Source organism: Crocodylus siamensis, chromosome 7, assembly GCF_052110815.1.
Source record: "Crocodylus siamensis isolate JL-2025a chromosome 7, ASM5211081v1, whole genome shotgun sequence".
NCBI classification, from domain to species: domain Eukaryota; kingdom Metazoa; phylum Chordata; order Crocodylia; family Crocodylidae; genus Crocodylus; species Crocodylus siamensis.
Genome location: NC_143401.1, coordinates 22,126,138 through 22,143,832, shown reverse-complemented (window position 1 = coordinate 22,143,832; position 17,695 = coordinate 22,126,138). Strand labels below are relative to the sequence as shown.

Sequence of the window (17,695 nt, the reverse complement as noted above, 5' to 3'; positions counted from 1 at the left end):
TTAAAATCTTTGAAAACCTTAAATAATTTTTAAAAGATTTACACATATGGAAACGTATCTCATTTCATGGTAATTTTTCAACAATGCAGTCAGTTCCCAAATCCAGGATCTGATTACCTGAGTGATAAAAAATTAAAAGATTTTTTTGAAAATGTCAAAACATCCCATTTTGACTATTTCAGCGTTTTTTATTAATGAGAAATGTGTCAAACTTTCAGCAACTCAGTATTTTCTGATAAAAGGTTTTTCAAGAGATTTCTACCTAGCTCCATCTGTAAGTATGATTACTTGCTAGAGAGAGATAGGTAAAAGTTCTTAGACCTGTGCTTGCAGTTTAAATGCTTGTGCAAAATGTGGGCATACATTTTGAGGCTATAAATTTCACCTACCACCTGGGAGTTTGCCTAGCTAAAAAAAAACCCTTAAAAAAAGAGTAACAAGCTTTGAACTTTGCAGAACACAAATACTGATCTAGCAAGCCCTAACTAAGGAATCTAAGCTGATTAACAACAAAACCATTGCCATTCCTCTTCACATTTTGTTTGTTAGATGACATCCACTAGTTACAGCGCCTGCTGGTTGCATCTAAGAGGTGAACTCTTGAATTAAATGCTCAGCCTATTTACATTCTTCTACCTATTCTGCCCATAAATGCTGTTGCTATCACAATGTTGTTACACCATTCAACGTATCAGAACTTCCAGTGTAGTTTTGCCTGAAGTATTTGTTCAAAGAGGGAGTGTCTACACATGTTACCGATTGCACAGTAACCGCTGGTACTGCACAGTCCCAGTGTCGCACGGGTCATTGCTGGCCTTCTGTGCAGTAGCAATGAGCTATTGTGCAGTAGAGGTGCCATAGTGTCTTGTGCAGAAGTGCCCACAAACAGACAATCAGAGACAAATGCAGTGCCAAATGACAATGAAAAAGTAACTTGGGCCAGGTACAGAAGTTACATTTACTGTGCAGTAAGCGCATAAAAATGTGCTACAGCTGTAACCAGATGGATTGTCAGGGCACATAGAGCACTGTAAAAATGGTGGATCCTGCTCTAAGATAACCCTGGATGGATGTGGTATCAGACTTCACTGTAAGTTAGAGCACCAAAACGAGCATCTGCACCATGGCAGGTCACATTCTACGGACATCCCGTGGAGCATTGTGACTCATCTCATCTGTTCAAGTGCCAGGCTGGCCCCTCCCCTGGGCTCTCAGTGACCTGAGGTGGCAAAGGCTAGTTCCAGCCCCTTCCCCCGGGCACACACATACCTTGTTGTCTCGGGCCAGCTATGAGCCACTGTTTTGTATTATTGCTTAGTGTGTGGATTTTATTTACCCTACCTGGGCATTTGTAAAGATTACAGCTTTCAATTAGGTTCTGTGCTGTTTGCTAGACACCACATTCACACAGGCAGCTGTCCAAGATGTTCATCTCATACAGTGTTGTTCTGACAGGTCTGTACCCAGATCTCAATCTGTTATGCTTGGTCCACTCTTCTCTGTCAAGATTATGCCCAATGGGGGACTTGTTCGGTGTTGGTATAAAACTATAGGAATAGATTTCAGACTGGATTACTCTGTCCAATCAGTTAATTTGCATTAACCCCACTCGTTATCCAAATTTAGCACAACAGCAAAGACCACAGAAGTCCTCCTGCTGGGCTCTCTAGGGGCCCAGATACCTAGCAGCAGGGGAGTGGTTAGGGTCTGTTTTTTTAGGTTACTTGTTCTAATGCCCTAAAGTGCAGAGAATACACTGGTATGCGTGTGTGTAAGTTGTGCAGCCTTTTTGCACACATTAAGTATAGTGTCAAACTGTTTAGTGTGACAATTTCTGGACCATACCAGAGCAAAATAATCTTCTGGGGCATATGTCATTGCAAATGTGGTGGTTCTGAGACTTCGAAGTTGGCACACCATGTTGTGCTGGCTAAAAATCTTAAGACAGCTACCTGTGTAGAGACTTTACTGTTGACCTTCTAAATGTGACATTTATAGAAGAGGGAATGGTCCAATATGAGTCTTACATTAAGTGGGACCATAAATCTGGTTAATTGACAACTGGCCACCCCATCCCTCAAAGTCCATTTGCTTTCCTGAGGGAGGCCAGCATGTTGCCATAGATCCACCTAATGCAAACCAGCACCCAAACACAGCCTGAAAGTCACTGAAAGCTTTTATTTTGAACAATACAACAGAGGTGTAATTAACAGTTGCAGCTGCAAGTTTTCACTGCCACACCTCCAGGCACCATTTGACAGAGCACCTATATGTAAATACCACTGCAGGTAAGGCATAGCAGGAATGGGAAACATTTCCCCTGGCAATCCACCACACTCCCTCCCTCCCCTCCCAGAGAACCAGAGAAGACTTATCCCTCTCAGTCAGATGTTTGGGTTCCCAATTCTCTTACCTTCCACAGAAGGGAGATCAAACCCAGGCATTCAGGTTTGCCCAGCTGGGAGCCATTCCACAGCATGTTCAGTGCCAGGCTGTGAGCGACTGAATGGCTTCTGGCCCCTGGCAGGAGACTCACCATAAGTCCCTTGGTATGTCCTTTGTCTGCAGACTCCATATTTGTGTATGGGCGGCCCAGTCATGGACCCTGAAATGCTGGATCCAGGCTTGTTGCCCAGGCACCTGCAGAGCTCTGGAGACCCATGCATAGAAAGTGCCAGTGAAATGAGGACCAAATGGGACCCTCAATGTGTGGGTTGGCAACTGCTACCACCCACACTATTGCAGCACGTGAAAAAGTTGTCTGGGTCCAGGAATGTGCTGTAAACATTTAAGAATAAGGTCTATAAATGGCCACCTGCTGTCTGAGAGAGGCTGCTCATAGTGTTATGGCACAGAGAGAGGGACAGTGCCAGGATAAGGAGTTTTTGCATACGGTTGAAGACTGCTTGGGATCCAGCTATAACACTCCTGAGTAGCATCTGCACCGCCTCCCATGGAGAGACTGTAGCTCTCCTGAGCCAAAGTGATAGGGCAGGCTGCTGCCCACCCCCTCCAGCATTGAGAGTACCACTCCAGCGTTCCTTCCCTGGGGAGACAGGAACAGGGGTCCCATGGAGGCCAGCCCTGGATGGCAGCCAAGGGGGAATGCTGCTCACCATACACTGAGAGATGCTGGGGGACAGGGGTGCCCCAGAACCGGAGATATAGCACACAGGAGCTTATGACTCGTGGTCCATGGAACCAGGTAGTGGTTCTGGAGGGGCCCACCCAGGAAGCAGCAGTGTGGGAGGGGATGGGGACCAACCAGGCTGCCTGAGACTCAATGCCAGGACTGGCAGTGACTCAGCCCACTTCTAGGGCTAACTTGCTACCCCTAGCCCCTGGCAGTCTCTGACACACAGGGCCCCATAGAGGGTCCAGGCCAGTACCAGAAGGGTGTAGGAGTGCTCAGAATGGGGTTGGGGAGTGAGGCCCAACAGTCTGCCAGGCCACTCTGGGCCTGGGTCCTGCTGTGGAGGAATGGCACAGCCTCTGCGAGGATAGGCATCCCCATGGGCTCAGGTCCAAGTTCCAGAGTGGGCAATGTCCCACAGTTTTTCTTTATTATGTACACAAAAAGTTTGGCAGCTGCAACATTTAATGAAACCGGGGAACAGAAGTTTTATGCACAGCATTCCTCCTTCCACCCCAAGGTTTCATGATTGTTAAGTTGAGCCCCCATGACTTCCCACCCGCCTTCCCTCCTCAATATCATAACTGCCTGGCGCAGCCAGGGTCTTTCCCCATGCTCTCCGTGTTAACCAAGAAGAAGGCTCCAAGTTCTGGAGTGAGCAACATATCCACAGTTTTTGTTTAATAAACACACTCAATGTTTAGCAGCTTCAACATTTGATTAAAATGAGGCAAGGCTTTTCTTTGGGCCACATTCCCTTACAGCACAGGTATGTGCCCCTGGGAGCCAGGGGTTCAGGAGGGAGAGAGGAAGGGGGATGATGTCCAGCCAACCTGGGTTGTGGGCAGTGGTTTCTGACCCAAGACAAGATAAGCCAAGGGCTGAAGACCCATGGCCCAGTGCCAGGGCAGGGGCACTCAAAGCTTTTTGGTCATACTCATTTGGGAAGAGCTCCTGCTCGACACAAGTAAGGAGCTACTCAGCCAGGTCTTCACAGGTCTGGAGAGCCTGCTGCTTTTTGGGGCCAGGGCTATCAACATCAGTGGGCAGGGTAGGGAAATACAGGCACCCAGGATACACACACACACATGCGCAACCAGGACCCAGGCATCCGGGGACACACACACACACAGAACCAGGTATCCTGGACATACATGTGCACACACACACATACCTGGCGAAGGGTTCACTGAGTGGCCATTTGTGGGACAGCTGGCTGGTGACTCATGGCCATGAGGGTGCATGCCATAAAGGCATTGCCACACCAGGTAGCTGTGATGTCTCTGCCAGCTAACCAGGGGTTGCTCTGCCTTTTGGCTCTGCTCAGGAGTCTTTGGCAGCCTGGGTAGCCCATGGGACATGCTGGGTGGTATGTGAAAGCCCCCCTACCTCCTGGGCTTGGACTGTGCAGGCAGGCTCTGAGCCCCACCCCCAAGGTTAACGTGTTCTTCTTGCTCTGGCCTTAACCTAAGGTATTTAGAGTAAAGCTTGAAAGTTAGAGCACTTCTGCCTGGGACTTCTTGAACACCTGTACTTAGCTTTGAATAACTTCCCAGCTTGGCATATAGGAGACAGTGCCTGCCTGTGACCTGTCTCCTATAGAAGGCATGATTTAAATGTAAGAATAGAGCAATGACTCAGCTCATGCTGAGATGTTGCACAGAGAACAATCCCCAAACACAGTTCACATGTAGATGACACACACAGAGGGCCTGAAGTACAAGCCTGTTAGTGTTTATTCGTATGGTATAAACTCCACACATCCTTCAATGTGACAAACAGAGGAATCCAAATTAATGGCAAACCAGCCTACTGAAGAATACTGCTGTGCCATTTGATGCATAAACACTTATATACTTTATAGCTTCCTTACACCTTTTTTGCATTGTTTACAGGAGCATACTGCCATGTAATCCTAGCCATGCAAGACTATGCCTTCTTTCTCAGTGTCTATTGTTAATTTTTGTGTAACAGCCAAATACTGCTGTCTGACTTGCTGCATGCGTGGCAGCAACACACCAGTGCATCAAGCTGGTTAAACTCCTCTATTTCTTAGAGGACACTTGAGTGCTTTGGGCGGCAGCAGTAGGTAGGGAAAGCAGCAGTTTCTGAGCCACCAATGGCAGTAGCAGTAACATCCTGTCCCCACACCTCTCCAGTGTCAGTGCCTATGTCTGCCCCACCTTCATTATGCTATTGCTGTTTCTTATACAACTAGTGCAATTTTTCTTTTCTGTGCTGTATCTTTGCTTTTCCTTTGTAACTTTGCCAAGAGCTTGTCAGTAATATGCAGTTCACATTTATTTTCTTATTTTCTCTACTGCATATTCACCTTTTATGTACTATAGAATTAATATTTTGGGCAAAATTCATCTCTCAGTTACACATTTTTACATCTGGAGTAGTAACAGTATTAGTAGCATTATATTAGCACCTATGAGATTTGCACTGGTATAAATGAGAGAACTATTTGTCCTAGTAGGATAGATTTGAACTGTTAAACCTTATAACTACATTTACATCACCTAGATTGCATTAAATGTAAAAACAAGCTTAATTTGGCCTTTACAAACCTTCACTGAAAGAATGTTAAGGATGTTGTGTTAAATGTTTGAAGTTAGGAAATACAAAAGCCATACCTGCCTTTGCAATCTGCACTCTGCCCTCTTGTGTGCATGCATTAGACACAGTCTTCAAGTGCATGATTGCATGCTTTATCACACATGATGCAACAAAAATCATATCTGTTTCTCTATGACCTTAGAGAGACATATAATATTTCAGTGTACTGAGCACTCTTCTATTTATGCCACACAGAGTCCACAGAAGTCTCTTATATGATTGATAAGGATGATATATACTGTCATTAGACAGGATGCTACAGATGAAGTATAGCAACCAGAATTATAGTGAAAAAAATCTGTAGGTACATTCCAAGTTTCAGAGTTTAATTATGCCAATGACACTCTAATCAGTAAAGTTTCGTTAATACAGCTTGTTGAAAAGATTCCAGCCTAGATCACTCAGAAATATTTGCAGGAGAATCTTGAGTGCAGAAAAAAAGATCTAGCTGCACTTTTCCTAGATCACTGGTCTGAAAACTTGGGTCTGACAGCGGAGAAGAGACTGTTGACCAGCTGTCTCTTGCTCCCATTTTTCGATGGAAGACAAATAAGGCAAAAAGAAAATAAATCTCCTTTCCATATTGAGCTTTCAAAGAATGGGCAGAAGGATTTTTCTCTTTGCTATTATGAGAACCCAGTTCCACACTGTTGGGATAAAGTGTGTAGTTGTGACATCATTTTAAGTGTCCTACTGACCAATCAAAAGTGCAATCTGGACAATGGCAGTGCCCAGCCAGAATTCTGTCCTGTGCTTATTCTGACACAGGGCTAAAACATGTTCATCTTACTCACCTTCATTGAAGGAGCTTCATTGAAAATAATAGGCCATATCTCTGAACAAGGTGGAGTGGACTTAGCCCCTGGTATAGGTAGATGATATTATGGTAAGCTCTTGAATTGTATTTTCTCTCTACACAGTAATGTCTGGTGAGCAGGTGCTGTTCCCAGCCTGCTCTCAGTATGGAACGTCTATCCGCTCTTTGTAGTATCAAGCCTCATCCCTTTCCTGCAGTTTGGCTTTATTAACATAGAAATTAACAATAACACACCATAAAGTTCAGCTGAAACCTTCTCCCCAGCCTTTGCTGCTCCTGGTGTCCTTCTCTCAGGACTACTTAGCCCTTATCCTAGATCCTCTCTAGAGAGTCACTCCCACTTCCTTTGTATTTGGGTAATAAGCCACCTGCCTCAATGGATCAGCAAAGCTCAGTTTACTTTTTTCTAGCAGAATCAACACCTGCTATCAGGATGAGGTATTTCATACAAATATTCTTTAGCCCGTCACATAATTTTTTTAGTCTTATTTTTCTCTTTCAAAACAGAAAAGAAAATACCCCAATGCAGGGAATTACCTGGATGACACAGAAGATACCTACCTTTTGTTTTCTAATCTGGGGACTTACTTGGGTCAAAGTCCAGGTGCCCACTTTGATTATTATAGCTAATGTAATTAAAAGAGAAATACAAAACTATCAGTGTAAACACAAATTTCCAGAGGTCTCTGTTGCAATACTTATGAAAATGAAAGTCAAGAGAGGTTTTATAGACTTTTCAAAATATTTTTTGATTTGTTTTTCAACAATACTTTTCTTGGTCATGTTTATTTCTGTGTATAAAATACAGGCAACATTTTCCAAAATCAGGTATTATAGTCCAATGTCTAAACAAGCAATGTAATTTTAAGATCATTCAGCACTTTCAGAAGCCAGGTGCATGAGTAGAAAGTCAGAATGTTTAGCATCTCTGAAAATCAGACTACTTAGGGCCCAGTTATGGAAACAGAGGCCTAACATTAAAAACCAAGTTTTAAAATATCAGCATAAATGACCTCTCCCTCTAAGTACCAGATATTTCAAATAGAAAAAGATAGTATAAATTCTAATACAATTGGTATAGATTCTCAAGGTCTGATCTTGTCAGTGTGTAGCCATATGAATAATTCCTGTAAAGTCAGTAGAACAATATCCAACTCTTGAACACTGATGTGAGAAAAAAATGCCAAATCTGGCCCTACCATGTCCCAGTTCTTTCAATATGGAACCTTGAATTCCACCAATCTCAATTTCCTAATTGCTCAGGCATAGTTTATGCTATAAAAAGCAAAGGGAACTCTTAGAAATATGTCTGAAGCAAGCAATGACAGTGATTATATTCTACCCATCCACCCTTGAGTACAAAAGAGAGGAAATGAATAGGAAGCTGGTCAAAATGGCCACAAATTGGCTAGAGTCAGAGGATCCAATGAAGCACTAGCTAAAGGAGATATGATCAATGATAAGGGTACTTACAGGATCAATTCCTTGCTCTGCCTCAGATTCCCTGTGTGACCTTAGGCAAGTCATCTAGCCTCTCTATACCACCATTTCTCATATGGGGCTAATAGCACTGCCCCCATTGCACAAGGTGGTTGTGCAGATAAGTGTGGTTGAAACTGTGAGATGCTCATATTCTATAATGATGAAGGATACAGTAGTACAGGGATGGATAGAGCTGATGCTTTACTGATGCCAAGGAAGCCATTCTTCATAAATGCTTTGTAGGGAGCAGAACTGGGTAGGGTGGGAGCAGAGCCAGGAGAGAAATGTGTTCTGTATGTTATCATTCCCAGCAAACCCACAAGGTCATACATACATACCCTGTAGCATCTTGATCTGTTCTGCCCAGGTCACTTCACTCAAGGGGGCTTGATGTTGTGGGACCAGGCAGGAAATTGGAAAAGGCAGCACTCTAGATCGGTGGTGGTCAATCCATTGCATGAATGCCACAAGTGGCGTGGGCAGTCAGTGTTTGGTATACAAGCCCCAGATGCCAAATTAAAGGGAGCATCAGCAATGGGAGTAAGGACAGCATTCAGGAAGGGGTAGGATTCAGGGATCAGTGCTGGCTCAAGGGAGTTTGAAGTTTGAAGCATGCATTAGCCCCACAGGAATGGGGACAGGTGCTACTGAATTCAGTGTTGCCATGTCCTGGTTGTGACCAGATTCAGTGGCACAGGGCAAGAGCTGAGTGATTATCAGTGGCACTATCTCCTACTTTGGACTTAATTTGTCATATGCTTGCCAAAAATACTGGCCACCACTGCTGTAGATGGGTATAACCTCACATATGTGATCATCCTTACTACAAATGGGTCAGCACCTATAGACACCGTGGTTCCCCACACATCTCAGAACATTAGGATAAGTGAACTATTCCCTCACCATTTCTTGGTGCATCTAAGGAGCAATGGAAGGCCATGATCTCTGACTAGTCCAATGAGGGACACACTTAGCCACTTCAGATATAGGGTCCCCAGGTGCTACCAGGGCTCTCTCACTGCATTTAGTGTAAAGGAGTGAAAATCTGCTTGAAGAAGGGATATGGCCCTGGACTTAGAGCAGAACATTTCCTCTCATCTTTTGCTTGTATTTTTTTATCTGTAAATAATACACTTTTCACCCCAGATAGCACTCCTTAAATTAGAAAAAGATATCTAATTCCCATGAGAGAAAGCAAAGGTTACTATCATAGTAAGGAAGGCCAAGAACTTAAATGTTTATATTACCAGGGCACATTGGCTTTGTACATTTTACAGCTGCTACAGTTTGTCTCAGTAACATACTGCCTGGCCTAATTGCTGCTTTCCAAGGTCTGCTTCCAATTTGCAAACACCCTTATTAGTCCATGGTACATTATAATTTACCTGAGCACCCAAATTCTGAACACTTCATTTGAGAGGGATGGGCTAAAGCAATTGGAGAAGTTATACGTGAACAGAGAATTTGTTTTTTTGATATTTTCTTGGATCTAAATCTGAACAATGAAGCAATAATGGGACAACAAAGAGATCCATATTTACTACCAGTGAATAATTCATCTCCTTTGAGGTGACCAGAACTTTCACTTAGAGACTGAGTGAAGACTGAAGCCTTATAAAATCAGACTAGAAATAATGCTAATGAACTATCAAGAATGTTTATATTATAAACATGTGTTATCCTTAGTCTCTGATTACTGCAGAAAGGAAACCACGGGAAGTTTCTTTGCTGGAGAACCGTGTAGTATTTTCCACGGGAAAAATATTTAAATAAAAGCTTTTAAAATATGGCATCCTCAGGGTTTTAGCTTTAAATAAGCATTTCAGTCATAATAAAAAACCCTCTAATGTCTCCTGCAGCTTTGATTTTGAACACGTCACATTCTTCATTAAAGCAATCACTGTTAAAACAGAGGGACATAAAGCAACATAGGATTTATTCCTTCATTAAACTGATGATCCGTATATGAAGCCAATTAACATTATGAGTCTGGTGAACATCAAGTGTAAAGAGGTTACAGAAAATTAAAAGCAGTCACCTTGGTCTTTAGATAAAGAAAGAACACTTTTACATTATAAATTATAAGAGTGTCCAAGCGGGACAAATCGGCAAATTTGGTTAATTGGAAAATACGTTTTACTGCACATGAATTAAGGTAAAATAACCTTTTAGCTGCTAGCTCTTTTTGTGCTCAGGTACTGAGCAGCATTCAGCAAGCAAGTGTTTGTGGCAGCCAGAGACAAGGACTCGCTTCCAACTTGGATCACTCCGACTTGCTGGAGTCCTGCAAACAAGCAGCGAGACTTCACGGTCTCGGGGGAAATGTTTTTGTCCCGGGCGATTTTGTTCAGTCCGTTCAATCAGCCTCGAGGTGTTACTGTAAAGACTAAATCTATGGCGGGGCAACTTAAGACAACAATGCCGCGTGTGCCCGTGCCTATGGGGATGCCCAGGACGTTGCCTTAAGAGCCGCACACAAGCCAAACAAGAAAGGCAGCCCACGACTGTGTGAGTGAAAGAAAGCAGTTTGGCTAAAACAGGCAAACACGACCCGCAAACGTCTCCGCGCCGTTTCTCACGTGTGCGCGCAGCTCAGTGACTTCCCCAACAAGGGGAAGCGCTGCGGGGTTTCACCTCAGCCAGGCAGGTAGCTTCACTCCTAGGGATCTTCAGCTGAACGATGGCCTTTGATGTCGGCCAGCCCCGAAGTTGGAGAGGCCACACGCTCCCCTACTGCGAAGCAACTTCCTGCCTGTACTCCGCGCACCAGCTGCGGACGCAAACGTCCAGTCTGCGATGCCAGGTTACTGAGACGTCCAGAAGACCCTTGCAGGGGCTCTCCCGGACGGTGTCGTGACCAAAAGGCAGCGAAGGCAGTGCAGAGGGCGACGGCGGGCGGGGGGGCGGGGTGGAAGCCGCGGGGCGCGGCGGAGGGGAGCACAGGCGCTGTCCCGGGTGCTGAATAAATCGTTCCAATTACATCCGCTTTATGACTTCGACCACTGGAGAAAAAGACTCCAGTCGGATAACTTTTAATTAAGCCAACTCTACAGTTTGTGCATTAAAATTAAACAGGCACCGAACAGGCCAGGGCCGGGGGAGGCCGGGGGGAGAGTTATATATTGCTTCTTTATCTCCTTGTTTTGCAGCTGCTGCTGCTGCTTGGAGAAAATTCAGGCTCTCCCGGTTCGGCAAGGGGGACCGTAGTGAGAGATCCTCCGGCTCCTATTGTAAAAGGAAAGACAACTTGGAGCACTTACCCGTGCTCCATTTGAGCCTCTCTCGCCTGCTGGAATACGCTGAACTTGCAGACTTAAACTGCTGGGGAAAGTGAGTCTTGGAGCCAAAAGAACAGAGCATCCCTTGACAAGAGCAAGGCCTGAGAGCGCCATAATGAAGTTATTATTATTTTATTAGGGGATCTTATGACAAAACACTCTCTCTCTCTCTCTCTCTCTTTCTCTCCCCCACGTCAGAGAGAAAGGAAAAAACACATCTGTCTCCTTGCAAAGGGACTTAGAGCGCTAGCCTCGCTGTTGGATTTTAGAACCGCGGATATAGGAGCCGATTCAGATTTTACTTCTGGGTTTTGTTCTCCTCTCCTTTCCTCTTCCTTTTCCTTTCATTTTGAGGGCTAACCGGACCAGATCCTGCGCTGCTATTTTGAGAAGGCCTGAGCGAGAACACTGCGGGAGTTGCTCTCTCGTGGTCCCGTAAAGCCAGCTCAAATTCATAGTTCAATTTCCTGTAGAGTTGCCTGGATGGTAAAGTCAATAACAAGATCTGCTGGCAAAGAGTGTGCCCCTGAAAGCTTTAGATAACACACGTCCTGAAGGCTTTTGAATATATCGTGACTGAGATAAGTAGGTAGGTAGGTGTTTTCAGGTCTTTGGGTCCCCCGTCCAGTTACTTTCAGTCCTGCTTTACACGTACCAGTTTACAAGTCTGAAAAGGACTCTTAGTGTGAGTGTTCAGTAGAGAAATTTCCAAATCCATGCGTAGTTTGAAACACAGATATGTCAGACACGTTTTCAAAGGCTTAGTGCTGCTTATTTAATGAGATCATACATGTGAAATAATTCCTTAAAGACATCTTTTTAAACTTCTCTCTAGTTCTGCATCTGCATCATTTGTTCCCATCGCCTTTGCTTTGTTTTAAACGTGCGCCTTTCAGCTCCCACCATGTCTCAGGATGCCCGTGTAGGTTTGCTCTCCCGTACTGTTGTTCCTGCACAGAACATTACAATGTTTATAAAATATTAAATTTGTGTAGTCTGCCCGAGAAGCAATTGTTCCAAAATAAAATCAGCAGTCTAGACGAAACATAGACACCAGAACTTATCAACAGTTGTCTGACTTACATCTTCTGATGCATCTTGAGTGGGTCATAATACCAACTTTATTTTCAGTGGTGCATAAATTAATTACACGCATTTAATAACCAAAATATCATTATATTCCCCCTTTAATATCATAAAGGCTTTACGCCAGGGAAGCACTTAATGTGCAGGGGGCCATAACAGGCTATTATCCTTGTGTAATGCTATTACAGAACCAATTATGCGCCATTATACTTGCTTTTTTTGCAGTTTATGTGATTTGATCCAATCCCGCGTCCCTGACTTGAAAATTTCATCTGGGTACTTTAAAGTCTAATTTTCACCCGGGCTGAGGGAAGGGCCATCTCTCTCCGCTGAGCCTATGTCTCGGATGCATTTTAAAAGTAATTGCAAAGGGTCCCGCCGCATATCATTTGCAGACGGGAAGCGAGCATAAATCCAGGGACCCCTTGCTGTGAACAAAATCAAACTTTGCTTTGGTACGATCGCTTGGAAAGACAAGACGCGTGCAAAGCGGCCCCCCAAAAACCCATCCAGCGGGCAATTAACAGGCGCTTTGTCAGACTCTACATCCAGGAGAAGATGCTGTGGGATCGTGCCAGGCACAAGCACTAACCCTCCCCCCCGCTAGCACCACTCCCATCAATAAGGTGGCAACCCAAAGGGGACGCGCGCGGGGTCTGGGGAGCGCTGTGGAACAGAAATGCTTATAAAATAATGGGATTTTTTTGTTCACATTCCTGATGTTTGCTGAGAAATGACGTTTTTTTCTCTCTCCTCCACACACCACGTGGGCCATTTGTAGGGCCCAATAGACCTATCCAAGTTACTCACTGTAGACAGCGCTGGAAATAATCAGATTAAGGCCAATTATGCGTGAGATTATAAAGGCAAGTGCTGAGAGGCAGAGCATGCTGTAGACAGATATAAAGACATCTGGCCACTTCCAGAACTCCACAGAGCCCTTCTGTCTCTGCAGCCAAGAGCTCGCAGCATCTTATTCCAGTCCAAAACCCCACAAATCGTACTGGGGATTTTTACTTCTCTTCGTTTTAGGTATGGACTTATTACTATTATTATCATCATCATCACCATCACCATCATCATCATCATTATTCTAATTATTATCTTTATTGTCGTCGTCGTTATTGTTATTATTCATGTGCTGGATGTTTGATGTTGTTGTACATACGTTTTAAGTTGTTTACTTAAAAGGAAACGATCCACATTGAACCCAGCCTTCAGTGCATTGAGCCATTTGAAAATGAACACAGGAATTTTTTTTTAGATCCATGAAATATTTTCCTGACATTTACTTTAGTCTGACTAGTTTAGACAAGGAAATAATTTGTAACAAATTAGTCTATTCGTAGCCCTAGGTATTTCTTGTTTATGGAACTGGTTGATGTGGGAGTGAATCTATGCCAGCGATAGATAGATAGATAGCTAGCTAGCTAGCTAGCTAGATAGATAGATAGGTAGGCAGGCTGTCGGTCTGTCCGACCATATGAAAACATTTTTAATAAAACTTTAGTTGATCCTGAATACCAACAATGGACCTTTGTACCTTCGGCTCTCCAGACCAGCGTGCACAGTATTGCAAACTTCTTTCTGGATCTACTGTATTTTGAATTAGGATCTGGCATGATCCAGGTTTTCATAGCTGCTCCATTGAATTGCCTGCCCATTATTAATGATTTGCCTGTCTTCAGGGTGTCGGATGAGACGTCGCTGTTGGGCTTTGTAGTGGTTCAGTGGAAGTGGCTGGGGGGGAGTTGGACGTTTCGGTCAGGATCCCTCCCTGTGTCTCTCCGGGAAGGCTGACTCTGCTCGCGGTTTGCTCCGCAGCTCTGGACGGCGGCGGTGACTCCGGGCGATGTTTTATTTCCACTGCCCCCCGCAGCTAGAGGGTGAGTGTTGTCGCACAAATACGTGTAAGTACAAGAGCTTAACTTTGGGTTGGGGAGCCGGGGTTGGTGCCTGGACCGTTCACTGCGCTGACACTCCTCTGAGCCTCGCCAGTCCTGCCCTTTCTGTCTTGGTTGTTTATTTTTTTAATCGGAAACCAACAGAAACAGTTTATCCTTTCTTTGTGTTTTTCTTTCCAAAGAGGAAACGTGACATTATTTCTTGGTGCTTCCTCCTGTCACAGGATGGTGGGAGGGAAGGGAGGGCTGGGGTTAGCCTGTCTCTCTCTCTCTTTAATTTGATTTGCGTTGGAAGTGCCTTGGTTGTGTTTTTTCCCAGTGACATTTTGCCACCTGCCTCCCCTCTGTGGATAGAGAGCCCACAGATCAGCCCCAGGCTAGGCAGGAAATGCTTTCTTTCCCTCCCAGCGCAGATGTTGGTGTCATGGCTATAATCGGGACACTTTCAGGCCGCGGCCACGCCTCCTCCCTCCAGCCGGGGGCTGCATAAATCTTTAATGCTGTTTTACAAACACTCTGCGGCACGGTTAGAAAGGGGAGGGCGTGGGGGGGGCACTTATTTTTTTTATTATAGCCATTGCCTTTCCACTGTAAATCCACCTGGATTTGCCGGAGCTAAGAGGTCTGGGCAGGGCTTGCGGAGGGGCGTCAGACTCATCTAAAGTGAATTTCAAGACGCGAAAACCCGAGCGGGGTTACTCCCTTTGTGCTGCGGGTGTGCGTGTTCACTGCGGTGAAATAACAAGTGCAGAAGTCCCCGAACAGCTGCCACATTTCCACCCAGCGCAGGGGACTCATTTCCTTTCAAGTAGTTACAGACCGGCCTCCGCTAGCCGCCCGCTGGTAGCGGCCAGGCCAGGCCCGCTCCCCGCGCCTCGCCTCGGCCCGCCCGGGCCCCTGGGTGAGCCCGGCTTTGTGCCCGAAGCGTGGCAGGCACTTCAGTGGCAGGGCGGGTTCCTGTTCGTGCGCTTTCTTCTCCACGAGCAAACGCGCCGCACTCACCCAGCGCCTTTCAAAGACGCGGTGATCACAAAGAGAGATGTGCCCGAAGCCCCCCGGCAAGCGCCTGGCTTGAAAGCGCCGCTTACCTGCTGGAAGTTGCTTTCACTGCGGATCCAGAAGCCCAAGGTTTGAGGCCGGGGCTGGCGCGGAGCCGCGGGGCCCTGCGCCTTTGCATTGCAGCCCTCAGCCCCGCGCTTCCCGGCCGGGCGGGCAGCAGTACTTCTCCCGAGTTGGGCCGGCTCCTCCAGGGCCCAGCGCCCGGGCAGGCGGGTCGCAAGAAATGAGTCTGATCATCGATTACTGAGGGCAGGGCGAGGGGCAGCGGCTGGGGTCTGGAAGGAGGAAACCCACAAGCATCTCAGGCCCGCGAAGTGACAAAAAAGGAAAAAGAAAAACTTCCCCCCCTAGCTGTTTTCTGACACTCGGGCAGCCCCTCTGTTCTGCAGGGATCCGAGTTTATCAATCCAGTCCGCTGGGGTTTTATTTTAGGTTCCCAGGAGAGCCTCTCTCAGGTCATCCCCCGAGGGTCACTACCCACTTCCTGCAAATATAGAAAGACCGCTTATTCGTATTTTCAAAATAAAGCCACATGCCTCCCCCCGCTGCCGAAAGAATGAATAAATCCGCATGCCCACGACAATTGCCCAGGGCGATTACAGCTCCTTAGCAATTAATACTTGTGCCACATCCCAGAGAGCAGGAAACCCCGTGTGCTGTATCGTGCCCCACGCACGGGCGCCCAGCTCGAGCGTTTTAAACGCTGTGTAGGAGTCCTGGGCCAGGGTGTCCCGCGTGCACCGCAGGGGAGCGTTCATCACGACGCACCCTCGCTAGGACACGGGGTATCTGAACAACTAACTCCTGTTTGTTTCCCTTTTTTGCCACTGGCAGGACAGGATGCTAGTCCCGGGGCCGAAAGAGTATGTTCAAAGTTCAGGTACCTGATGTAGCTTTAATCTAGACTTGGTCAAAGGCAACGTCCCCGCGCGCCCCGGCCCGGGTCCGAAGCGGGGCCGGGCGCTGCGGCGTGGCCGCTCCCCGTGCCCGCGGGGCAGGCGGGGGGTGCTGCCCTGACACCGGCGTCCTGCGGCCGGGAGGGGAAGGGGCCGCTTTCTCTTCAGGCGCCTTCAGACTGTCTGTAGTTTTTAAACTGCTGGGATTTTTTTTTCACCAATTTTTCCTTGGAGGGGGTCAGGGAGGGACTCCCAGACGCGGATCGTGCCTGCCCAGCGTGTATGAACACGCAGCCCTGCTTCCAGGACCAGCAGTGCGGCATCTCACTTGCAGGGCGAAAGGGAACCAGGGCAAATATCAGAGTATTCGCTCAGCTCTTACTTGGAGGCGCAGCTACAGGCGTGCTGGGGGCGCGGATGAAACGTTTTACCGTTTGAAAAAAAGAGGATGCAAGATGTGCGGCTTTTCAATTGCTGTTACACTTTTGTAAGAACAAACAGACAAACCCCAAACCCGCAGACGCATGTTTACAAGGCAAACCTGCAGTCGGGTCAGCTCGTATCTTACTTTTCACATATCGGTGGGCGGCCAGTTGTGCCGAGCCCACGAGCGTGCCTGCAAGCGGGCGTTTCATCTTTTCCAAAGGCACGTCCCCGCCTCACAGAAACCCCTGTGCTCCACCCGGCGAAAAGTTCAGATCCTGCTAAAAACTTTGGCTTCTGATTATACTCAGAAAATGCCACGCGTGGGAGGTGGAGCGGGCAGACCACGCGCTTGGTAGCGTTTGCACGTTGCTCATAAGGAAACTGGGGCTTGGGGAGGGCCGGTAAAGGCAGCGCGGCGCAGACGTCCTGCCTAGGCGAGTGCCCTAGGTCACGCGCCAGCAGTTTCTACCCCCGTGCCAAACTGCCGGCAGGCGGGTGGTCTCTGCCCGTCCCGGGACAGAGGAAGGAGTCCGTGCCTCTGTGCTGCCCCCGGCCAGGCCCCAGCAGCCCGCTCCGCCTTCACACCCTCGCTCAGCGCCGGCGGGCCGCCCCGTAACGCGCCTGCCCCTTGTCCCCGCAGGCGCTGCCCCCTTCGGAGGCCACTCCACGGGCGACTTCGACGATGGCTTCCTCCGCCGAAAGCAGCGCAGGAACAGGACCACCTTCACCCTGCAGCAGGTACCGGCGCCTCCTGCTCCTGCACTCCCCGGCCCGCAGCCCCCGGCCTGGCCCGGGTCCCCGCGCAGCACCGCACGGGCTTGGCTGCGTCTCCCCGCGCCACCTCTGCCAGCCCCTCGGCCCCGGGCCCAGCCCTCCCCGATGCTGTGGCCGGGAAGGGTGCGAGGGCTGGGGGCGGGAACAGGACGCGGAGCTTCCCCTTCCTACCAGGGGGGAAGCCCGAGGAGCTAAAGCGAAACTCTTAACCTCCTCCT

General features: G+C 47.3%; 1 protein-coding gene across 2 annotated transcripts in view; it reads left to right on the top strand.

The window, feature by feature from the left end:
- Nucleotides 1-13,321: 13,321 nt before the first annotated feature.
- Nucleotides 13,322-17,695, top strand: part of DRGX (dorsal root ganglia homeobox) — a 29,970-nt gene continuing 25,596 nt past the window's right edge. Inside the window, exons 1-3 of one of the 2 annotated variants that reach the window (XM_090058362.1) lie at nt 13,322-13,450; nt 14,243-14,304; nt 17,344-17,441. In XM_090058362.1, coding sequence (XP_089914488.1) covers nt 14,271-14,304; nt 17,344-17,441 — 132 coding nt within the window. In that variant the 5' untranslated portion in view covers nt 13,322-13,450; nt 14,243-14,270. Of the gene's footprint in view, nt 13,451-14,242; nt 14,329-17,343; nt 17,442-17,695 lie in introns of both variants that reach the window. The other variant, XM_090058361.1, reaches the window with a different exon arrangement.